This window comes from Mandrillus leucophaeus, unplaced genomic scaffold, assembly GCF_000951045.1.
Source record: "Mandrillus leucophaeus isolate KB7577 unplaced genomic scaffold, Mleu.le_1.0 Scaffold153, whole genome shotgun sequence".
NCBI lineage: Eukaryota > Metazoa > Chordata > Mammalia > Primates > Cercopithecidae > Mandrillus > Mandrillus leucophaeus.
Genome location: NW_012101510.1, coordinates 2,103,325 through 2,128,381, shown reverse-complemented (window position 1 = coordinate 2,128,381; position 25,057 = coordinate 2,103,325). Strand labels below are relative to the sequence as shown.

Here is a 25,057-nt window from a genome sequence, read left to right as displayed (position 1 = left end):
TTTTTTGAGACAGAGTCTTGCTCTGTTGCCCAGGCTGGAGTACAGTGGCACCATCTTGGCTCACTGCAACCTCTCCTCCTGGGTTCAAGCAATTATCCTGCCTCAGCCTCCCGAGTAGCTGGGATTACAGGTGCACACCATCATGCCTGGCTAATTTTTGTATTTTTTTAGTAGAGGCAGGGTTTCACCATGTTGGCCAGGCTGGTCTCAAACTCCTGACCTCAGGCGATCTGCCTGCCTTGGCCTTCCAAAGTGCTGGGATTACAGGCGTGAACCTCTGCACCTGGCCAGCACTGTGGCTTTAATGAGCACAACAGGTATGAGCCTTGGGAAACTTTTGGGAGTCTTTCTCCTGGCTTGGAATTTTGTAATCACTCTTTGAGGCCTTTTTATAGCCTTGTTCCTGGTGATGCCTGTGGTCCCTGGTTGGCCTCACAGGTTAGTTGGTGCCTGGCCAACAGATTGCAGCCTTGTCGTGGTCCTCTCTGCTCACACTCCAGGAGGGAGTTAAGGTGGCCACTTCACTTTTCCACCTGGAGGCTGCACTAAAAGCACTGGAGACAGTCACCCTCCCCTTCTGCTTCCCCGCTGGAATTCCGTCTTTCCTAAGATGCAGTCCACAGAATATACAAGTTAAGAATTGTGGTTCATGTTTATTGCGCCCACTATGTTCCAGGTTCTCTGTTTCGTGTCTTACATCACTAACTTATTTGATCTTACCACACCCTGTGAGGAGGTACAACTGTTTTGCCAGTTTTATGGATGAAATTCAGGGAGCGTGAGAAATGTGTCCCAGGTCAGAGAGAGCCAAGACTGACCCCCAGTCCCCAGATTCAAAGCCATGACCTTGACCAACATGCTGTCCTGTCTCCTTTTTTCACTGAGCAGTTGTGATAACCTGCCCCCTGCTTCCTGCCTGCAGTCTCTCCACTCCAGTACAGCCCCCATGCTGTTACCAGAGCGATCTGTCTCAGACATAAATATTCTTGTCACTCCTGTTGAAAAGCCCCATGTTGCCTCCTGTGGAAAGCCCAGACTCCTTAGAGAAAATGAAAGGACACTCCAGAGCTGGCCTCCTCTCACCGCTCCCCTTCACTGAGGCCCTGGCCCTGGGAGGCCGTTTGCACAGCCTATGATGTTCCTCTCTCTTCAAATTCCTGCTCTTTCATTGTACCAGGCCTGTTTCTTAGCTTTCACAGTCCCCTCTGCTCCCCTGTTCAGCCTCAGGTCTGTGCCCTGTGTCCTGGCTGTCTGTCTGCAGGTCTCTCCTGGGGAGCGCTTTGAGAGTAGGGGCTCCATCTTGCTTCTTTCCATCCCAGTCTGGCAGGGAGAGGCCTCACAGTTAAAGTTTTTAAATTGAGCTGGGAAGTCCCAAGGAGTGGCATTCATCTCTCTGGGGTGTGTCTCTGTCATGGGGAGTAAGCTCAAAAAAGGGCTTGTGACAGCGCGGCACACTGTGAAATTCTCAGGCACACCTCCTCTCTTCTCTGAGAGTGCTGGTGGTGAATGGTGGGCATGAGGGCAAGGGGAACAGCCCCTGAGAGGTGCTCTGGGGAAGAATAAATTGGCAGCAAAGCAGACTGCACGAAGAGGCCGAGAGGAAGATAGGACAGGTGAATCCCAACCCCCCACACGCCTGCCCCCACTTTCCCTTTATCTGCTCTGCTTTAAGCAGAAGCTGTAACCTGAGCACAAGGTCCCAGAGGACCTTTGATCCTCCCAGCCAACCCCAACTGTCTGATATTACTGCACAGTCTGCTAGGCTGGGACAGGCAGGCCACAGCCCCCTCTTCCCCAAGCCTGGCACCATCCTGGAGCCTGGCTGGCTCCTGCAGAGGCCCCTCCTCCCCCATGGCCAATTTCCATCCCAGCCCTAAATTGGCTTCTTCCCCCAGCTACTCTCACACACTGACTCACACGTAAGTTATTCCATTAAGTACAAAGAACGGAATACATCAAATACCAGTGGCTCTGCTTCTAGAGAGCACACCCCAAATGCATTTTAAATCTGTGGATCCCCCTCAAGGGAATTCCAGTTAAAAAAGAACTTGGGTCAGCAGCCTCGGGCCTGTGTGGCTAACAAGCTTCTGTTTTCTCTGTTGTTTGGCTGGCCTGAAGGGTTCCTTTGTTTGGGGAATGGGAGGATGTGGTGCCCTAATGAGGCCAGGGTGTGGAATTGGGGCTCACACAGAGCTGTCCTTTAGAACTGAGCTCTCCAGACAGGAGAATAAGTTGGGGAGTTTGCGAGTTTGTTGGTCTTTAAAGAAAACAAAAGGTTTCAAAACAAGGAAAACAAAATGCAGTGTGGTATTCTGGATCAGATCATGAGCAGAAAAAGGACATTAGTGAAAAAACTGGAGAAATCCAAATAACATCTGGAGTTCAGTTAATAGTACTATATCAGTGTTAACTTTTTCGTTTTGGCCTGTGTACAATGGTTATGTAAGATGTGAACTGCCAGGCATGGTGGCTCACGCCTGTAATCCCAGCACTTTGGGAGGCCGAGGCAGGTGGATCACCTCAGGTCAGGAGTTTGAGACCAGCCTGGCCAAACTTGGTGAAACCCCGTCTCTACTAAAAAGACAAAAATTAGCTGGGCGTGGTGGCAGGCGCCTGTAATCCCAGCTACTCAGGAGGCTGAGGCAGGAGAATTGCTTGAACCCAGGAGGCGGAGGTTGCAGTAAGCTGGGGTCGCACCACTGTACTCCAGCCTGGGCGATAGGGTGATACTCCATCTCAAAAAAAAAAAAAAAAAAAAAAAAAAAAAAAAAGCCGGGCGCAGTGGCTTACTCCTGTAATCCCAACAGTTTGGGAGGCCAAGGCGGGTGGATCACGAGGTCAGGAGTTCAAGACAAGCCGGGCCAACATTGTAAAACCCCGTCTCTACTAAAAATGCAAAAATTAGCCGGTGTGGTGGCAGATGCCTGTAGTCCCAGCTACTTGGGAGACTGAGGCTAGAGAATTGCTTGAACCCGGGAGGCAGAGGTTGTGGTGAGCTGAGATTGCGCCACTGCACTCCAGCCTGGGAAACAGAGCGAGACTTCATCTCAAAAAAAAAAAAAAAAAAAGTGAACATTAGCGGAAACGGCAAGAAGAGCAAGTGGAAACTCTGTTCTATCTTTGCAATTCTTCAGTAAATCTAAAATTATTGCAAAATAAAAGATGTATTAATTTAAAAAAAGAAGAACAAGAGAATAAAGTGACCCAGCATCTAATTTAACTTGACACTTTCACCAGCACTCTTCTTTATACTTCTTAGTCCAGGGTCTTTAGCCTTCACCTAAAAATCAGGAGGGTGGGCTGCATCCAACACTCTGGACCATCTACTGTGGAGGCCAGCATCTTCTTTGCCCGGTGACCCTCTACCTGAGGATGGATCAGGGTCCAAGGCCAGGCTTACCAGGAAGACCTGGGTCATGTGGTTGGCAGTATTGCTACCTCCTGTCTGCACACTGTGGGGCTAGTCACCCCACTAGGCTTCATTTTCTTCCTATTAGAGAGAGAACTTGCTTGGGGGGGTGGGGGGTGGGATGGTAGGGTTAAATGATGTAATGTCTGTCAAGAACCTGGCTCAAACCAAATAAGCAGGGGTTTTCATTCTCTCTTCTGTTTCTCCATTTTTTTGGTGAAAGGACTGGCAGCCATTTCCTTGAAGACTTGAGACCAGTGGTTCAGTGGTCGCTTTGAGAGCAAGAAACTGCCCATAAGGAGCTTGCAACAACACCGTGGCCCCTCCTCCCTCATGCCCTACTTCCTGGGGTCCAGGAAATGTGGACTTATGGGGAATCTTTTTACTAGATGGTCTCTAAGACCTCTTGGAGTTTTAACATTTGGATTCTTAAGGAAATTGTGGTGTGGCTGCTCCTTTACCCTGCAGATGGGGCAACCCAAGTTTGGGGGCTTCCTTCTGAAAGCATGGAGGTCTTCCTGGCTCAGTAACCCAGAAATCCGAAAAGCTAGAGCTCCCAGGATATTGAATCTGATGGGTGTAGCTTGTGGATGACTGTTTACCTGTAGGTGGCAGTGGTGACACGGGAATGGGAGAGGAGGGGGTTGCAAGGGGAGGGCACTGGCAGAGCTCCTTTCAGAAGAGCTGTAGTAAGGATAGAAGTAACAGCAAGGAAAGGTCCTCTGTATTAGAGGCTCTGTCAGGTGTTTTCTGTATTATTTAGTCTCCTCTAACGGCCACTGTGTGAGAGAGTGCTATTATTCCAGCATTTTACAGCAGTCCAAAAGGCTTGGAGAGGTCAGGTTATTGCCTGTAGTCACACAGTAATTGGCGGAACTAGAACTCACCAGAATCTGAGTTCACACTCCCTATTCCTAGACTCCGTTAGGATGCATATTTCTCCTACTTCTAAGTCTGAAGAGAGAACCGGGGACAGCTGGGAACCCAGCTCTCATCTCACCAAACTGCCCAGTGCCTGTCACCCGGTGGCCTCGAAAGGATTTACAGTCATCAATTTACTTCTAAAGGGCCCTCATCAGCATAAGGTCAGGCCTTCTCGACATGAAGATGTCCTGCCTCCAAGCAGCTTCCAGTTTAGGTTGGGGTCCAAGAAGGTACTTATGACTCATTAAGCCGGTAAGATTTGAAAAAGTTCTCAGAACATTAGAATAGTGTTGAAGGCTCAGTCCTTGTGTGGACTGTACCATCACGTGCTGGAGCCCATCAGAGGGCCTCTCGTGTGGGCAGCAGCAAAGAAGGCTCTGGAGAGGACGTTGGATGGGAGCTAGATATGGGCAGATAGGCTGGAGAGAAGGCTTTCCAGACTGGAGAAGTCTGAGGTGACTTTCTCAGGGCTTGCAAAGACCTGCGGATCCTGATATGGTTCCTGTTTTTACCCTCTTGCAATTTTTTATGGAATAAGGACTCAAATGGGTCTTCTCTTCAGCTTTGTTTGCTCTCATGGTATATGGCTGTGTTTTGTAAAAATATATATAGGCGCAACAATGCTACCTTTCACCACTTCTATTCAACATGGTATTGGAAATTGTAGCCAGAGCAGTTAGGGAAGAAAAAGAAATAAAAGGCCTCTAAATGCGAAAGGAAGGAATAACATTATCTCTGTTCCCTGATGACATGACTTTACATGTAGAAAACCTTGACGACAACACACACACACACACACACACACACACACACACACACACACAACTCCTAGAGCAAATATCATAAATTTACCAAAGCTGCAGGATACAAAATCAACATTCAAAAATCAGTTGTGTTTCTTTTATACACATTAACAATGAACAATCTGAAAAGAAAATTAAGAAAACAATTCCATTTACACTAGCCTCTAAAAGAATAAAATACCTAGGAATTAACCAAGGCAGCAAAAAAGTGTGCACTGAAAACTATAAAACATTACTGAAGGAAATTAAAGAAGACATAAATATATGGAAAAACATCCTGGCCGGGCGCAGTGGCTCAAGCTGTAATCCCGGCACTTTGGGAGGCCGAGATGGGCGGATCATGAGGTCAGGAGATCGAGACCATCCTGGCTAACACAGTGAAACCCCGTCTCTACTAAAAAATACAAAAAACTAGCCGGGCGAGGTGGCGGGCACCTGTAGTCCCAGCTACTCGGGAGGCTGAGGCAGGAGAATGGCGTAAACCCGGGAGGTAGAGCTTGCAGTGAGCTGAGATCCGGCCACTGCACTCTAGCCTGGGTGACAGAGCGAGACTCCGTCTCAAAAACAAACAAACAAACAAAAAAAACATCCTGTGTTCATAGATGGGAAGACAGTTTTTTTTTAAGACAGTCTCATTCTGTTGCCCAGGTTGGAGTACAGTGGCACAATTACGGCTCACTGCAGCCTTGACCTCACAGGCTCAAGTGATTGTCCCACCTTAGCCTCCTGAGTAGATGAAATGACAGGCGCGAGCCACTACTCCTGGCTAATTTTTAAATTTTCTGTAGAGACAGGGTCTCCTTATGTTGCCCAGGCTATTCATAAACTCCTGAGCTCAAGCAGTCTTCCCACCTTGGCCTCCCAAAGTGAAGGGATTTACAGGCATGAGCTACCATGCCTAGCCTGGGAAGCTGGTATTTTTAAGATGACAGTACTACCCAAAGTGATCTACAGATGTAATGAAATCCCAGTTAAAATTGCAGTGAAGCCAGGCATGGTGGCATGCACATGTATTCCCAGCTACTTGGAAGGCTAAGATGGGAGATTTGCTTGAGCCCAGGAGTTTGACTCCAGAATGGGCAACATAGCAAGACTCTGTCTCTGAAAAAAAAAAGAAAACAAAAGGCCAATGGCATTTTTTTCAGAAATAGAAAATCCATCCAAAATTCACATGAAATCTCAAGGGACCCCAAATAGCCAAACCTTTATTTATTTTAATTTTTTAAATAATAATAATTTTTTTTTTTTTGAGATGGAGTCTCGCTCTGTCGCCCAGACTGGAGTGCAGTGACGTGATTTTGGCTCATTTTGCAACCTCTGCCTCCCAGGTTCGAGTGATTCTCCTGGCTCAGCCTCCTAAGCACCTGGGACAACAGGTGTGCGCCACACACCCAGCTCTTTTTTTTTTTTTTTTTTAGACAGAGTCTCGCTCTGTCGCCCAGGCTGGAGTACAGTGGCGCGATCTCGGCTCACTGCAAGCTTCGCCTGCTGGGTTCAAGCCATTCTCCTGCCTCAGCCTCCTGAGTAGCTGAGACTACAGGTGTGTGCCACTACGCCCAGCTAATTTTTATATTTTTAGTAGAGATGGGGTTTTACTATGTTGGTTGGCCAGGAAGGTCTCCATCTCTTTACCTCGTGATCCACCCGCTTCAGCCTCCCAAAATGCTGGGATTACAAGTGTGAGCCACCGCACCTGGCTAATTTTTGTATTTTTAGTAGAGACAGGGTTTCACTGTGTTGACCAGACTGGTTTCAAACTCCTGACCTCATGTGATTCCCCCCACCTCGGCCTCACCAGGTGTTGGGATTACAGGTGTGAGCCACTGTGCCTGGCCCTAAACAACCTTTAAAAGGAACAAAGTTGGAGGACTCACACTTCCTGATTTCAAAACTTACTTCAAAACTATAATAATCACAACATTGTGGTATTGGAATAAGGAAAGACATATGGACCAATGGAATAAAGTAGAGAACTCAGAAATAAACTCTCCTATATATGGTCAATTGATTTTCAACAAGGGTGCCAAAACTATTTACAGGGGAAAGGACAGTCTTTTCAACAAATGGTGCTTGGAAAACTGAATATCCACATGCAAAAGAATGAAGTTGGAGCCTTATCTTATACCATATGCAAAAATGAACTCCAAACAGACCAAAGACCTACACATAAGAGGGAAGGGAAAACTATAAAAATCTTAAAATAGGCTGGGCGCAGTGGCTCACACCTGTAATCCTAGCACTTTGGGAGGCCAAGGCAGGCAGATCATGAGGTCAGGAGATCAAGACCATCCTGGCTAACACAGTGAAACCCTGTCTCTACTAAAAATACAAAAAATTAGCCTGGTGTGGTAGCGGGTGCCTGCAGTCTCAGCTACTCAGGAGGCTGAGGCAGGAGAATGGCGTGAACCTGAGAGGCGGAACTTGCAGTGAGCCAAGATTGTGTCGCTGCACTCCAGCCTGGGTAACAGAGCAAGACTCCGTCTCAAAAAAATCTTAAAACAAAAAGTAGAAGTCATGACATTGGATTTAGCAAAGATTTCTGAAACATGACACCAAAACCACAGGCAAAAAAAGAAAAAATAGATAAATGGGACAATCCAAATTTAAAACTTTTGTGCATTAAAGGATACTATCGAGAGAGCAAAAAGACAGCAATAAAATAGGAGGGATTAATATTCAGAATATGTAAAGAACTCTTACAGTTTAACAACCAAAAGAAAAAAAAAAAACTACTCAGTTTAAAAATGGGACCAGGCATTGTGCCTCATGCCTGTAATCCTAGCATTTTGGGGGGTCAAGGCAAGAGGATAATTTGAGGCCAGGAGTTCAAGACCAGCCTGGGTAACATAGCAAGACCCCATCTCTACATAAATTTTTTAAAAACCATTAGCTAGGTGCGATGGTGCATGCCTGAAGTCCCAGCTACTTGGGAGGCTGAGGTGGGAGGATTGCTTGAGACCAGGACTTCGAGATTGCAGTGATCTATGATGCTGTGATATGGCCACTGCACTCCATTCTAGGTGACAAAGTGAGATCCTGTCTCTTAAAAAAAGGGGTGGGGGGGGCAAAAAAATTGAATAGATATGTCTCCAAAGAAGATATACTATGGCCAAAAAGCACATGAAAAAATGCTCAACATCAGTAGTCATTAGAGACATACAAAACAAAACCACAGTGGGATAGCACTTCACACCTGGTAAGCCAGGATCCCATCATTGAATTGGTGGTACCAATATTTGATCCTGGTTCTGTCTCTAAAGACTGGGCATTTGCATGATATAGTCTCACCTGCTAGCAAAGCCTGAATTTGGATCTGAAGTTAGTATCTTGGAGGAATTCTGAAACTGCCCCATCCTGACTCTCAGTTCGTGAAAGGATACCATCACCACTATTTTAATAAAAGTTTCGTACAATCCACGCTTCTGCTCATACTGAGATAATAACATAGAAGACCTCTGTACAGGCTGGAAGTATCCTTGTTTTACTGGATGCAGTTATGGTGAAGTGACACTTGTTTTTTACGTAACATACTAGATAGAACTCACACATCCAAACAAAAGCTATACTTTACAAGCAGTGACAGCACACTCCAAAAATATAGCTGTTGCTCAAAACATTTGTGCAGCAGTCTTCTGTCTGCATTAAAAAGCCTCATTGTTTTATGTACTGCTCTTTTTAAATTTTTTTTTTTACCTGAAAAAGATATATCCCTAACCTTTTCTCTTTATTCATTACACTTGGCACTCAAAGACTTTTGACCACCCAGCTGCCTCCAAGCCCCTGCTCTGAGAAAGCAACCCCACCTGCAAATAGTAAGAATCTGACTTCAGATGAATGCAATACACAGGCAGAGGACTGGGCAGGGGCTTGGAGGCTCTTGAGATTTGGAGAAATCTAACCAAAGTCAGTCCTCAGATGGCACCAGGCTGGCAGATACCGAAGCAGTATTTGATACTTGTCTACAAGGTGGGGAAAGTGGAGGAGGAGAGGAAGGGATGAGAATGCATGTCAGCAATGGTTAAGAGCCAGATAGGCCCCAGAGATGCCCTACCCCCTCCCTGCCCTTTTCATGCATGTGGAAAAGAGAGTAAAAGTCATAAAGCCAGCAAGGAGCAGACCTGGGCCTATCAGGGAAATCAGAGCCCCCTGAGGGAGGGCAGGCAGGGCTGGGAAGAATGAGGGTGGTGGTAGGCACCATCCGTTTAGTCTAGAGAAGAAAAAACTGAGGGCAGAGGCTCCAGGAAGGTTAAGGGGGAGGACACAATGTAGCCACTGAGACAGCAGTGTCCTCTGTCACCCTATGGCTTATCCAGAGGCAGAATGAGCCCCAGGTGTGCTGGGAGCCTGCAGCGGTGAAATGGTGCCTGCCTCCTGCCCCTGCTCTTCCTGCAGCTGTCTCTGAACACCCCTCCTCTTCAAGGTGTCCACTCCCAGAAGAATGACTCACCACCTGGGTCACACACAGTAGGGGCATGTCTGCAGCCATAAATCCAGCAGCCTCCTCAGGAGGAGACTTACCCTGATGGAAGCAGCTCTGCCTGCAGGCCTGGGCTTGCTGCTCTTTTGAGCCAGGAATGGGAGAGGACATCTGGCCAGGGGGTAGTCGTCTCTCCCCTTCACAGAACTCAAGCTGTGGCACAGACTCTCATGGAGAAGAAAGTAGGGAGATTGCACTTTGGTAGGGCCACAAGGGATACAGTCTTGGGAGGCTTAATAGAGGAAATATTAAATCAATGAAACCTCATTTCCAAGTTCGGTTTAGCAGCAGAATCCATTAACCTTATATTCACCCTCTCCTTTCCTCTTATGATACTGGGGAAGGGTTCAAAGGCATGATAACTTATCCTCAGGGTCAGCGCATTCTATTCAATTACTGGGATGCGAGTTTTCAAGCTGAAAGATATATACTCATTTTGATTATAAAGAACCAACCCAAAAAGAATGCTTCTTTTCATTTTGCAGAAAATGCCACACAAACACAACCATGGGTATTTAGCTCTACTGAAACAGATGAGGGAAGTAAGGCTGACAGAGGAGCTCAAATCAGTTCTGATTTTTCTCTTCATAAAATAATTTCCAGCTAATCAAGAGCAAAGTTGGATCTGATTGCCTCTGGAACTAAGGCCACTCAATGTGGGCTCCCTCACTCAGTCCTGTCCCCAGGCCAGAGGAAAGCAAAGTTCAGTCTCATTTATTTTGTCACCTAAATCGTCAAAACCTAAAATAAAACCTGGTGCAACCGCAGAAACAGAGTGCTCTAGGGAGCAGTGGGGCAAGTCGTTCCCACCAGCCAGCCCTCTGGACGGATAATTGTGAAGTGCTGACCTCTCTGGTGATATGCTAATGGCCAAGGACTGGGCTGGGAAAGAGGCTGGGTAGGGCGGGCCAGGCTGGGCTGGACTGGACAGGGCAGGGCAGGCCTGAGCTCGGGTAATCAGATACAGCTCCCATTAAATCTTCAGTGCGAGAGCAGCATAGCATCCTGATGCCGTTGCCATGGCATTTTCTCTCGCCTGGGGTAGGACCCAGGCCAGGATGCCCTGAAGCCTTGACGCTGACAGCAGTGATAGTGCTGGCTCTGAGCATGGTTTTTCTGCCCACCCACCCTCGCATGCTCTCTGAAACCCAAGGCAGCCCTGTTTGGAGGAGCCTCGCAATCCAGCGGCTTGGCTTTTTGGCTGCCGCTTTCTGCACTTTGATGTTAAATATAGTGACTTCAGAAGCAGCCAACACCAGAAGGCAAAAGAGGACTGGTTTTAGCATTTTGCATTCAGCAACATCCTTTCGGTGAGAATGGAGGAGAAAACAGCCAAATGATCTACCTCCCCAGCCATCAAGAGTGTTGGGGGCTGGGCACGGTGGCTCGAGCCTGTAATCCCAGCACTTTGGGAGACTGAGGCTGGTGGATCACCTGAGATCGGGAGTTCGAGACCAGTCTGGCCAACATGCCAAAACCCATCTCTACTAAAAATACAAAAATTAGTGAAGCATGGTGGCACATGCCTGTAATCCCAGCTACTGAGGAGGCTGAGACAGGAGAATTGCTTGAACCCAGGAGGCAAACATTGCAGTGAGCTGAGATCATGCCACTGCACTCCAGCCTGCGAGATGGAGCGAGATTCTGTCTCAAATAATAATAATAGTCGTCGTCATCATCATCATCCCTGAATCCCACCCCATACCATTCAAAGTAGAACCTCTGGGGCATGAGGCTCAGGTATTGGTGCACTCTAGAAGCTCCCCAGGTGGTTCTCATGTGCAGCCAGGGCTGAAATCCACAGAGTAGAGGAAGGGATGCTAATGCGGTCATTCATCTGATGTAAATGCATTGCACTGCTGCCAAGTGCTAGGCACTGGGGACCCAGTGGAAGGCAAGACAGACCTAGTCCCTGCCCTCCTGGAGCTCACAGCCCAGAGGGGGAAGGGAGTCAAGTGACCCTGGCTCTGGTCCTGGCTCTACCACTGAGGATCCTGAGCTCCGGGACCTTTCCCTTTGCTTCTGCAGGCCCCAGGTTTCCTGTCAAAGGAGACTGCAGACCCAAATGATCTCTGATCCCCACCCTGCTACTCCCTTACCCAACAGTCCATTGACCTGTGTGTAATTTTTGTCTTTTTTGGTGGTGGTTTTTAAAATATATGTAACATTAAATTTGTCATTTTAACCATTAAACAAGAAGTTTTTTAAGAGACAGGGTCTTACTCTGTCACCCAGGCTGGAATGCAGTGGCTCAGTCATATCTCACTGCAGCCTCAAACTCCTGGACTTAAGCAATCTTCCTGCCTCAGCCTCATTAGTAGTTAGGACCACAGGTACAAGCCGGTATACCCAGCTAATTTTTAAATTTTTCGTAGAAACAATGTCTTGCTGTGTTGCCCAGGCTGTTCTCAAACCCTGGATTCAAGTAACCCTCCTGCCTCAGCCTCCCAAAGTTCTGAGATTACAGGTGTGAGCCGTCTTGCCTGGCCCATTTTAACCATTTTAAAGTGTACAGTTCAGTGGCATTAGGTATGTTCACATTGTGTGCAACCATCCACACCCATGTCCAGAACTCTTTCATTTTCCCCAAACTGAAATTCTGTGTTCATTAAACAATAACTCCCCATTCCCCCGCACCCCCCAACGGCCTCTGGCAACCACCATTCTGCTTTCTGTCTTTAAATTTGACTATTTTAGGTACCTAATGTAAGTGGAATCATCTTGTGTTTGTCTTGGTGAATGGCTTATTTCACTTAGCACAAGGCCTTCAAGGTTCAGCCATATTGTGCATGCAATAGGATTTCCTTCCTTTTTTAAGGCTGAATAATGTTCCATTTTATGTATATCCATTTGGGTTATCCATTCATTAGCTGATGGACACAGGCTGTTTACAAATCTTTTGACTGTTGTGACTATTGCTGCTATGAACATGACTCTGCAAATATCTCCTCAAGGCCCTGCTTTCAGTTCTTTTGGGTATATACTCAGAAGTGAAATTGCTAGATCATAGGGTAATTCTGTGTTTTGTTTGTTTGTTTGTTTTGTTTTTGAGATGGAGTCTCGCTCTGTCGCCCAGGCTGGAGTGCAGTGGTGCGATCTCGGCTCACTGCAAGCTCCGCCTCTCAGGTTCATGCCATTCTCCTGCCTCAGCCTCCTGAGTAGCTGGGACTACAGGTGCCCGCCACCAAGCCCGGCTAACTTTTTATACTTTTTTTAGTAGAGACTAGGTTTCACCATGTTAGCCAGGATGGTCTCAATCTTCTGACCTGGTGATCCATCCATCCGTCTCGGTCTCCCAAAGTGCTGGGATTACAGGCATGAGCCACTGTTCCTTGCTGGGTAATTCTATGTTTTAACTACCATCCTGTTTTCCATAGCAGCTGTACCATTTTACATTCCCATCAAAAGTGTAAAAGGGTTCCAATTTGTCTATATCCTTGCCAACACTTGTTATTTTCTACTTTTTCGATAGGAGCCATCCTAATGGGTGTGAGGTGATGTTTCATTGTGGTTTTGACTTGCACTTCCCTAATGCTTCGTGATGTTGAACCTCTTTTCATATACCTGTTAGCCATTGGTATATCTTCTTTAGAGAAATATCATTCAAGTCCTTTCCCATTTTTTAATTGCATAGTTTGGGGTTTTTTGTTGTTAAGTTATAGGAGTTACTTACATCTTCTGGATATTAACCCCTTATCATATATATAATTTTGCAAATATTTTCTTCCTTTGCAGGTTGCCTTTTCACTCTGTTGTGTCCTTTGATGCCTAGAAGTTTTTATTTTGATGTAGTTCAAAATGTTTCTTTTGTTGCCTCTGCTTTTGGTGTCATATCCGTGAGATGATTGCCGAATCTAGTGTCACGAAGCTTTTTCACTATGTTTTCTTTTAGGCGTTTTTTAGTTTGAGCTCTTACATTTATGTCTTTGATCCATTTGGAGTAAATTTTTGTATATGTTATAAGATAAAGGGTCCAAGTTCATTCTTTTGCATGTGGCAATCCAATTTTCACAGCACCATTTGTTGAAAATACTGTCCTTTCCTCACTGAATGGTCAGAAAGTCATTTTGTGGATGAGATAAAATAATGTACATGAAGCACCCAACACCATGCCTACAGTGGCTTAATAACTGATGGTCCTTTCTTTCTCCCCCTTATCTGAAATGTAGTTTTTAACTACAGCAATTGATTTTTAATAATCCCAATAGCAAATACCTGTATAGCACTGTGTGCCAGGCTCTGTTCTAAGTGTTTCATGTATATCAACCCATTTAATTTTCATAACATATATCAGGTAAGTACTGTTGTTTTCACTAGCTTTGGCACCTAGAAGTTAAGTAACTTACTCAAGACCACACAACTAGTAAGCAGTAGAGCCTGTATTTGAACCTAGTTTGGTAGGTAGTTTGGCTCCAGACTCTGTGGGTTCATAAACCTAATATCCTCATGTTTGGGGTGATTTTTGATGGCTTAGGCCTGTCATAAGCTTTTCAGTCTAGAGTTTGGTGAATGAAGAACCTAGTTATAAACTCCAGCCTTCAGGCCAGGACCTTTCCCGGGTGTTCTCTTGTGATAATAGCACCCCTAGAATGGCTCTGTTGGCTCAGCCCATCTGCTTGGGATGAGAATGTGGTGGTTCTGGTCTCTTCCCATTTCCTGCCAAGGCCCACTTATTCCAGGAGAAATGTAAACCCATTTTCTCTCTGATTTCACAGAAAAGGCAACAGATGGCTCCCTGCAAAGTGAGGATTGGACATTGAATATGGAGATCTGTGACATCATCAATGAGACGGAGGAAGGGTACGTGTGCCCCCCTCTCCTGGGAAGCCTCTCTCAGCTTTTAGGGGCCACTCAAAGCTTGTCAGGGCCTGAGGGTGGCAGATTTTAGTTTTTGTTTTGTGTTCTAGTCTGTTTGGTTTGGCATTGAATAAGCTGACACTCTGAATTATCTGTCCTTTTTGTCTTCATCCCTCCCCCACTTGCCCAGTGGCAGTGCTGGAGGTAGAACAGAGACACCTCTTTTAATCACCTGCTTTTAATCACAAGTAGAAATGAAGCTGCTTGATTACTTGGTTCCCAGTGGCCATTAGTCTCTGCAGCCCAAGTGTCACCTCTTCCCTCCCCTCCTTCCTGGCCTCTGCCTCTCCTTCACTGCCTATCTCTGCCCTGGTTTGCCGGGAGTCAGAGAGCACCACAGTGTCCATGGAGGGAGGTCCAGGGCATGGAGCAGACACAGCCGGGAGTGGGAAAGCGGCATGAGTGGACTTAGGCCACGTTGCCCCTCCTGCATTCCTGCACTGCTGGATCCGTTCCTGTTGTTATTTCCTGTATCCTCTTCTTTTGTTTTATAGCTGCACTCAATTTGTACTTCCTCCAAATTGGTCTGTATTTAGCCCTCTGTCCATACCACTAACGCTTACTTTACTGTAGCCATGCCCTCTTAAACCATTTTCAGAGTGGCAAGGAGAGCAGTTGGGACTCAGGCATCCCTGGGCTGGCATCGCAGCACTGTCACTCTAGCCTTGCCATGTGTGAACTGGGGACCAGCCTCTCAAGCTTGGTCCTGTTTTCATGCAGCAAATATTTCTCAAATGACTACCTTGTGCCAGGCCTATTGTAAATACTGAGGACACAGCAGTGAACAAGATAGATTCCTTCCCCTTGGGGAGCTACCATTCTAGAGTAGTAGGGAGGCAGGCCATAAACAAGATAATTAAACATATAACCTGGTCAGATGAGGACAAGACTGTGGAAGGGAGATGGGGAGAGAGGTGGCTAGGAATTAGCAATTTTAAATAGAGTGATCAAGAAAAGTCTTGACTGGGTTGGGTGGCTCACATCTGTAATCCTAGCACTTTGGGAGGCCAAGGTGGGCTAGTCGCTTGAGCCTAGGAATTCGAGACGAGCCTGGGGAACACAGTTGAATCTTGTATTTACAAAAAATACAAAAGTTAGCCAGGCCTGGTGGTGCATACCTGTAGTCCCAGCTACTTGGGAGGCTGAGGTGGGAGGATCACTTGAGCCCAGGAGGTCGAGGCTGCAGTGAGCCATGAGCATGCCACTGCACTCCAGTTTTGGTGACAGAGAAAAACCCTGTCTCAAAAAGAAAAGACAAAACAACAGAAAAGTCTCATTTAGAAGGTGATATTGAACAAAGACTTAAAGGAGATGAGGGTGTAGGGGGTGAGGATTATACAAGGGAAGAACTGTCAAGGCTCATGGAACAGCAAACCCAGAAGTCCTGGGACAGGGGGTGTCTGATGTGTTTGAGAAATAGCAAGGTGGCTAATGGGCCCGGAGTGGAGTGGTCAAAGAAGAGGGTACCTGGAGAAGAAGTTAGTGACATATTGGGGATCCAGATAATGCAGGGCCATGTAGAACCAGAGCGACTCTGGCTTCAACCTTTTTGGAGATTCAAGCAGAGAAGGGGTATGGTCCCACTCTTGTTGGAAAGAGGTCAATCTATTTGTTTAGAGTGGTCTGGCTGGGGGCAGACCAAGGACAGATGCAGAAAACCCAGCGACAGCCTGGCATAGTGGCATGCACCTGTAATCCCAGCACTGTACGAGGCTGAGGCAGGAAGATTGCTTACACCTAGGAGTTCAAGGCTGTGATGAACTAGGATGGTGTCACTGCATTCTAGTCTGGGGGACAGAGTAAGACTCTGTCTCTAAAAAGAAAAAGAAAAGAAGAAAGAAAACCCAGTGAGGAGGTTATCACAGTAATACTGGTGTGAGATGATGGTTAGAAGTAATGGGATTCTGAATGTGTTAGAAGGTAGAACCAATGAAATTGGCAGACATGGGAAAGGAATGAAGAGTCAAGGGAAATTGCAAGGCTCAGGGCCTGAACAGCCATGGGATGGAGCTGCTGTTTCCTGAGGTGGAACAGGCTGGGGAGCAGAGATCAGGAGTAGATCTGTGCTGCCAGCCAAGCTCCTGGAAGATGTGACAGGGAACTGTACAGGGAACTTGAGTTGGGGGCAGTGGCCTGCAGTGGATGAAAACGTGGGAGTCTTTGGTGAAAGGTGGCATATTTTCACCAGCTAAATATAGGTGATCAGCTTGGTACCTGGCACACAGATGTGACTCACAAATAGTTGTTAGGGACTACACATCTCTAATGCCATCATCACCGGGCTCAGAGTGGCTACCTTCCTCACGTCCTCCTCACACACCACTCATTCACTTGTTTGTCCAGTCATCCGGCCATGTTTACTGACCCCCAGCGGCGGAGGTATAGCAGCTGCAGGATGCCAAGGTGAACGTTCCAGCCTGCCCTTGAAGGCTCACCTGGAGGGACTGGGAAGGGCTGTGGCCAAGGCCTGTCCCTGATACCATGGTCCCAGAGGGAAAGGTGGGTACAAATGCCTCGTGGAGGGACTGTCTTCCAGGATGGCAGGAGAAATGTGTCCCGTAGCCAAGGGTGACGTCAAAAGGGCCAGTGTGTCAAGGGATACAAGTGGTCTAGGGTAGACAGGGTGATGTTGGGGGAGCGGGAGTGTCTGGAATGCAGCTGGAAAGGTAGTCAGGGTCAGGTGCCACATTCTCTGGTGTCTGCGCTTTACCCTAGAGGTGGACCTCTGCTTCGGCCCCTTCCCTCCTGTCCCTTCCTGCTGCTGAACCAGCAAGTTGATCCCTTGCTAACAAGCCTTCAGGGCCTTCACAGACACTTAGGGTAAAAACCCTAACTGGTACCCTCCTGAGGAGCCCCAGACCCCTCGGCAGCTCCGCTTTGAGCTCTTCAACCCCGCTGATCTTTCAGCTCCTTGAATTTTCCACATTCCTGGGCGCAGCTTGAAATTCTCTACAGATTTGAGCAATATACAAATACGTTGGCAACTCTTATCTTCCAGTGAATTGCTCAAATATCTCTATGGCTTGAGAGCAGGAAGCCCAGGAACCCCAGGAGCTTCCTCATTCTGAAGGGGCCATGCCTTCTTTTTCAAATCCTCAGTTCCCAGAAGGTTGGTCACACACATCTTCCTCTTCAAGTGGCTAAATCTCCTGTTGCTACCTTTTTGACTGAGAGCACCTCAGTGATTCCTGAGAATGTTTTCTCCTTGCTTCTGCTGTGAGGTGTTCCAAAATCTCTTCCTAGCCAGGTGCAGTGGCTCATGCCTGTAGTCCCAGCTATTCAGGAGGTTGAGGCGGGAGGATTGCTTGAGCCCAGATGTTTGAGACCAGCCTAGGAAATGTGGTGAGACCCCATATCTTAAAAAAAAAAAAAATATCTTCCTAAGTGGAAGAAACTCCCACAAGTTGAACTGACAGTAGGGCGCCCCACCCACCCCTTTGCGCCCTCCCTGAAGGGCCTCTGACCTGCCGTCCCTTCTGTTCTCGTCATCTCTCTCACTAAGTAGAGCCCGTCATTCACTGAATCTCTCAGTTTGAATCTCATTTCCCTAACCCCCTTCCCTCCTGATTTGGACAAGTCCTCTGTTATATGAGTTCATAACCTGTGTTGTACTGATGCTCATCACAGTTTAAACTTATAGATCTGTGGGACGGTTGTTAGTGTCTGTCTTGCCCTGTAACCCCCACAAGGCTGTGAGCTCCATGAAGACAGGATTTCCATCTGTTTTACTCACCATTTTGTCCCTAGCACCTAGCACAATGCATTTGATTAGCTGTTAATAAATATTTGTTAAATAAGTGAATAAATGAACAAAGTCTCTAAGGCACTCACAGTCTGATGAGGAATGCAGGCATATAAACATAAGCATAACACGGCATAACAAGTGCTGGGTGGGGGGCAGGGAGAGAGAGAAAAGCTATGTATAGCTATGGACACTAGTGCAGTGGCAATGGTCAGCCTTGGGACTTTTGGCAGCAAAGCCTTCTTGGAGGAAGTGACACCAGACTGGAGTCTTACAGAGTGCCAGGGTATCAGCCAGATGAGGCAGGTGGATAAAGGGGAGGAAGGTGGACACCCCAGCCTGGAGCAGTCCTAGGTCACCACTCGCTTATTGTGCGATCCTGTGTGAGTTACTTCATCTCCCTGTGTCTGTGTCCCATTTCCTCATTTATAAAATGGGGTTGCCAATAATACCTATCTCATAGGGTTGTTATGAGAATTAAAGGACTAAATATACATGAAGTATCTGGCTACATAACTGTATCTTCATATCCATACTTTATATATGGATTTACTATTTCCCTTTAAAGATTTCCATTGCCCTTGACTTTTGTCATCACTTTCATTTGGGTGTCAGTTATCTGCCCAGTCTTGGTGATGATCTCTGTGGATTCACTGCCCTTACCCTCTCTGCCATCTCTGAGCACTTGCCATGTGCCAGGCCCTGTGTCCAGCCCTGCAGTGCCTCATCCCAAGCAGCGACCCCTACCCCCAACAGTTCTATATGGTAGTGACAGCCTGTTTCAGTGTTAAGGAAACTGAGGCTGAGTAGTTTGGTCACTTGCCAAAGGCCTTGCAGCACAACTTGGAAGGGCACATGCAGGATGCAAGCACAGGGTCACCTGGCTACAGCCACTGAAGTGCTGCCTGTACTTCTTATATTTATACAATGCTTTACCAATGGGAGGCTGTGGTCCTGGTGGGTGCAGATTGGTAAACTGCCCCAAAGGCCTCTCCCTGGGCTTTCCCTAATGTCCAGAGCTGAAGTCACCATCGGCCTAAGGAATGCTGATGCCTAAGGCCTTGTATGACAGTCCTTCAGGCATTAACCAGGAGTGGCTGGCTGAATAAGCTACCTAGGACTCTTTTTATTTATTTATTTTTGAGGTGGAGTTTTGCTCTTGTTGCCCAGGCTGGAGTGCAATGGTGCGATCTCAGCTCACCACAGCCACTGCCTCCCAGACTTAAGCAATTCTCCTGCCTCAGTCTCCTGAGTAGCTGGGATTACAGGTATGCACCACCACGCCCAGCTAATTTTGTATTTTTAGTAGAGACAGGGTTTCACCATGTTGGCCAGGCTGGTCTTGAACTCCTGACCTCAGGTAATCCGCCTGCCTTGGCCTCCCAAAGTGCTGGGATTACAGGCGTGAGCCGCAGCACCCAGCTGGGACTGTTTTAGACTCTGTTTTCCAGGCCTCACCCCAGATCTACCCAATGAAGGCACAGCTTGTGGATTTGGGAATTGCACTCCAGGTGACTCGGATGTGCCCCTCTCATGAGGACCCCCTGACCTGGGTCGTTTTCATGGCCATCTCTGGACCCTCCTCAGCTCATAGAATCTTTGTCTGTGTTCTACCTTCTAAGCTGGAGAGGGCACAGAGGAGAAACTGAAGACATACAATAGAGCAAGATAATAATGGGGAGGGGGTGTTTCGGGTGATGGCAGAGGGGTAGCCGTGTCCTCCTTGGGGGTGATGAGGAGAAAGCTTTTCCAGAGAGTAGTACTGAAGCTGAAGGACAATATAAAGGCTGTGGCTGGAGGGATGACAGGAGGCTTGTTTGGGGATCAGGGAAGAGTTCTTGTAAGTCCAGGGTCCAGGGAGACTTTGAGGAGCCTGATCATGGCCCAGAGGCCAGATCACAAGGCTGTGAGCACTGCATGAGGAGCCTGCTAGGAAAAGCTGCTAGGGCTTGGTGCCTTCTCAACACAGGCCACTGATTCTTCCTGATCCTTTCTTTCTGCTCCCTCTTGGCTCTTGACACACGCTTCTGTCTCTTCTCCTGGTTTCCAACTCCACACTATCTAATCTGCTGCAGCTTCTTGAAACTTTGTGATTCCTTTGACATGACTTTGATCCTCCTCTCTGAAGCTTCTCCCCCGGGGAGAGAGATAAATACTTGCTTTTGTGCTCACCCATTACTCTCAGCCAGTACTTCCCACAGCCTGTGGATGAATTTTCATTTTAAACCTCATCCAGGAACCTGCTGACTGTCTGATTTCCCACCCTGTGGCCCCCACACCAGGAGAGCCCTGAGTGTACTGGTCCTCGGCCAGCCAGAAGTGATTGCAGCCCTGAGGCGCTCTTCCTATTTTCCTGTTCCATGAAAGTTCAAGAGGACAGAAGAGAGATAGGACTGAGGGTTGTGGCAGCTGTGGGTCAGGGACAGCGGTGGTTTGGCAGAGCCTTGGAGAGAGGATATCAGTCCATGCTCTTGGCCAGTAGCCACGGAATTTCAGCTCTCAGGCCACAAACAGCCCTCAAAGCAGAGAGCCGGTTAAGTCCCGTATTTGCAGAAATCAGCATCCCCTTTTGGAAATGGCAGCCATACTACAGACATAGTTGGCCTTGGGCCCAGTCCCCGTGGAGCCTTGTGTCTGTCTCATCAGCCCTTTGACCCAGGGGCCACGAATTCCTGCAGGGCAGCCATATGTCAAGCTGGGAATGGGAAACAGGTGATTCAGGGTGTTTTAAAATTTTCTTTCAGAAGCCTTGCTCCTTTCACTTTCTTTCTTTTTTTTTTTCTTTTTGAGATGGAGTCTCACTCTGTCACCCAGGCTGGAGTGCAGTGGCATGATCTTGGCTCACTGCTACCTCCACCTCTCAGGTTCAAGTGATTCTCTTGCCTCAGCCTCCAAAATAGCTGGGACTACAGGCACACACCACCATACCCAGCTAATTTTTTTGTATTTTTAGTAGAGATAGGGTTTCACCATGTTGGCCAGGCTGGTCTTGAACTACTGACCTCAAGTGATCTACCCACCTCGGCCTCCCAAAGTGCTGGGATTACAGGAATGAGCCACAGCGCTGGGCACACTTTCTCTTTTTTATTTTTCTGGAGATGGAGTTTTGCTCTTATCACCAGGCTGGTGTACAATGGCATGATCTCAGCTCACTGCAGCCTCCGTCTCCCAGGTTCAAGTGATTCTCCTGCCTCAGCCTCCCAAGTAGCTGGGATTACAGGCAGCTGCCACCACACCCAGCTAATTTTTGTATTTTTTAGTAGAGGCAGAGTTTCACCATGTTGGCCAGGCTGGTGGCCCACAGCCAGACTAGGGGCTCCTCAGAGCATAGGGTAATGGGTCTGCACAGGGGCTTTGTGCCAGGGGCAGCTCCTAGGCCCACAGCTTTGTTGAATCCTGAGTTAGAATAAATTAAATTACATGTTAGACACAAGACCTACACGTAATACGTGTACTTAGAGGGCTGGCTGGGAATCCTAACTCTAAGGTATAACAATAATTAAGGAAGAACTCACTCCAACTTCCAAACAACTCCACTCCAACTTTTGGACATGGCCCATTTGTGAACTGAGTACCATCTATAATTCTACAAGATTTTCTCTGGGAATCCACCTCAGATCTGTCACCTAAAAACACAAAACTTGTTGGGTGTTTTTTTTCTTTTGTTTTGTTTTTTTTGAGATGGGGTCTTGCTTTGTCACCCAGGCTAGAGTGCAGTGGCCGGATCTCAGCTCACTGCAAGCTCCGCCTCCGAGGTTCACGCCATTCTCCTGCCTCAGCCTCCCAAGTAGCTGGGATTACAGGCAGCTGCCACCACACCCAGCTAATTTTTGTATTTTTTAGTAGAGGCAGAGTTTCACCATGTTGGCCAGGCTGGTCTTGAACTACTGACCTCAAGTGATCTACCCACCTCGGCCTCCCAAAGTGCTGGGATTACAGGAATGAGCCACAGCGCTGGGCACACTTTCTCTTTTTTATTTTTCTGGAGATGGAGTTTTGCTCTTATCACCAGGCTGGTGTACAATGGCATGATCTCAGCTCACTGCAGCCTCCGTCTCCCAGGTTCAAGTGATTCTCCTGCCTCAGCCTCCCACGTAGCTGGGACTATAGGCACCTGCCACCTCGCCCGGCTAGTTTTTTGTATGTTTTAGTAGAGACGGCGTTTCACCGTGTTAGCCAGGATGGTGTCGATCTCCTGACCTCGTGATCCGCCCATCTCGGCCTCCCAAAGTGCTGGGATTACAGGCTTGAGCCACCGCGCTGGGCCAAACTTGTTGGGTTTTAAGGAGACTCACTTAAACTTTCTCTGGGAAAAGGAGTTCCATGGAATTCAGGAAGAGCCGGGCATCCAGGGCTCATAAGTACCTGGCACTCTCTCTATCTCTCTTATGGTTTCTCTGGAAAAACTCTCTTCTATGTACCCACACACCAGTGGGTTAGTTATGGTTTTGAATAGTAATACTTGCATGTGATACGGAATTCAAAAGGTCCACAAAAAGGCAGTCCAGGGAAAAACCTCCCTCCCCCTTTTGTTCCTTTCCTTAGGGGCAGCCACAGTTACCAGATTGTTATAGCTCCTTCTAGAGAGTCTCTTCCTTACGCTGACATGTGTGCTATGTACGTTTGCTTTCCTTCTATAACTCAACTAATAGCAAGCTTTGTACACTGTTATGCAAAGAACTTTATGCACATGTCTTTGAGTTTGGTCCATATTGGTACATGAGTTTCTTTATTCTTTTTTTGCAGCTGCATAGTATTCCATTGTGTCAATGGTTTAATTTAACCTGTTGTGTATTGACGGACATTCAGTTTGTTCCCAGTATTTTACATTTACAAACATGCTGCAGCCGGCGAATAGTCTTGCATATATGCTAGTTCACATATCTGTAGGATCGTGTCCTCAAGTGAGATTGTAAGTATCTTTATATGTCTGTTCTTTTTTCCAGGCCAAAGGATGCCATTCGAGCCCTGAAGAAGCGGCTCAATGGGAATCGGAACTACAGAGAGGTGATGCTGGCATTAACAGTGAGTGCTATTCTCCTTGGGGAGGGAAGTCATCTGGGGAACTCCTTGCTCCTGGCCTTGCCCCCCTCACAGGGCCTTCCCTCTGCCCACTCAGCACAACCTCTGAATGGCTTGGTGCCTGGACCACCGGAGTCCAGCAAAGCCTTCTGGTATTGCCTTTGGGTTTTCCTGTCCTCTGAAACAGGGAGTAGTGAGCTTCAGTTTGGTAAATGTATACCAGCAGAAGATAAGGTATGTGCAGTGCTGTCAGGTACAGAAGGCCAGAGCAGAGGAGCTAAAGATTTTGAGTGGGTCCCTTTTCTGCCACCAGCCTGCTCGGAGACTGAGACCAACTCCTTCTCTAGATATCAGTTTCCTCTTTATAAAAATGTTGGCCAGGCGCGGTGGCTCATGCCTGTAATCCCAGCACTTTGGGAGGCCGAAGCAGGACGATCACAAGGTCAGGAGTTCAAGACCAGCCTGGCCAACATAGTGAAACTCCGTCTCTACTAAAACTACAAAAATTAGCCAGGCATGGTGGTGCATGCCTGTAGTCCCACCTACTCGGGAGTCTGAGACAGGAGAATCGCTTGAACTCAGGAGGTGGAGGTTGCAGTGAGCTGACATTGCACCACTGCACTCCAGCTTGGGCAACAGAGTGAGCCTATGTCTTTCTTTTTTTTTTTTTTTTTTTTGAGACGGAGTCTTGCTCTGTCGCCCAGGCTGGAGTGCAGTGGCCGGATCTCAGTTTACTGCAAGCTCTGCCTCCCGGGTTTACGCCATTCTCCTGCCTCAGCCTCCTGAGTAGCTGGGACTACAGGTGCCTGCCACCTCACCCAGCTAGTTTTTTGTATTTTTTAGTAGAGACGGGGTTTCACCATGTTAGCCAGGATGGTCTCGATCTCCTGACCTCGTGATCCGCCCGTCTCGGCCTCCCAAAGTGCTGGGATTACAGGCTTGAGCCACCGCGCCCAGCCGAGCCTATGTCTTTAAAAAAAAAAAAGTTCCACCTATTGAATACCTGCCCCTGCCCCTGCCTGGGTCTGTGCTGAGCTTTTTGGACATTAATGAAGATGTTTACAACCACCATTCAAAAGAGATTTCACTATCCCCCTCATACAGATGAGGAAACTGAGGCTCAGAGAGGTCTGGAGTTTTACTCAGCCTTCACAGCTAGTGAGGTACTGAGCTATGGATTGCCATCATAAAGTGGTCTTTCGCATGGGGTAAAAACTGAAAATAGCTACAAAGACTCTTGAAAAAGTCAGCCAAGTGATTTTTTTCAGAAAGAAACAGACCAGATTTTTGCCCTTACCAAAGCTGTCAGAGAATTTAAAGACGACTTCAGGTGTTATTTCTGTCTTGAGAACTAACAGTTTTTCAGATGTGGCAAAATCTGGGCCACAGTGAGTTCTTAAAATAGAAACTGTGACAGGTCACCAGGTCGACTTCTCTGGGGCTTTGAAATAGTAGGTTATTTTTCCAAAACAACTATGTTTCCTTTTAAAGCAGAGAACCTGTTTGGATTTTTTGCCCAAGCGAAACCCCAAAACTTATTAAGAGAGTATTGCCAGGGAATTGGGATTTGAATAATAAAGGAGAAAAGACTGGTTGAGAAATAGGGAATTAAAGCTTTTATTTATTTTTTTTCTCAGAATTTGAGCCGCAGCATTCACTAAACCAGGAGTGATGCCCAAAACGAATGGCTTTCAATAACTCATATCACCAGGGAATTAGCTCTGATATGTCAGGGCATTTTACTGCTATCTAAAACTTCTCCATTTACACACCCAACTTCATGGTAATCGTGTTGAATGAAAATTTTTCTAAAGGGAACTCTG

General features: G+C 47.2%; 1 protein-coding gene across 6 annotated transcripts in view; it reads left to right on the top strand.

Moving 5' to 3' along the window:
- TOM1L2 (target of myb1-like 2 (chicken)) overlaps nt 1-25,057 on the top strand; it is a 158,616-nt gene that overhangs the window by 76,936 nt on the left and 56,623 nt on the right. For all 6 annotated transcript variants that reach the window (XM_011975272.1, XM_011975270.1, XM_011975271.1 and 3 more), the window contains exons 2-3: nt 14,329-14,413; nt 23,159-23,237. In XM_011975272.1, coding sequence (XP_011830662.1) covers nt 14,329-14,413; nt 23,159-23,237 — 164 coding nt within the window. The remainder of the gene's footprint in view (nt 1-14,328; nt 14,414-23,158; nt 23,238-25,057) is intronic.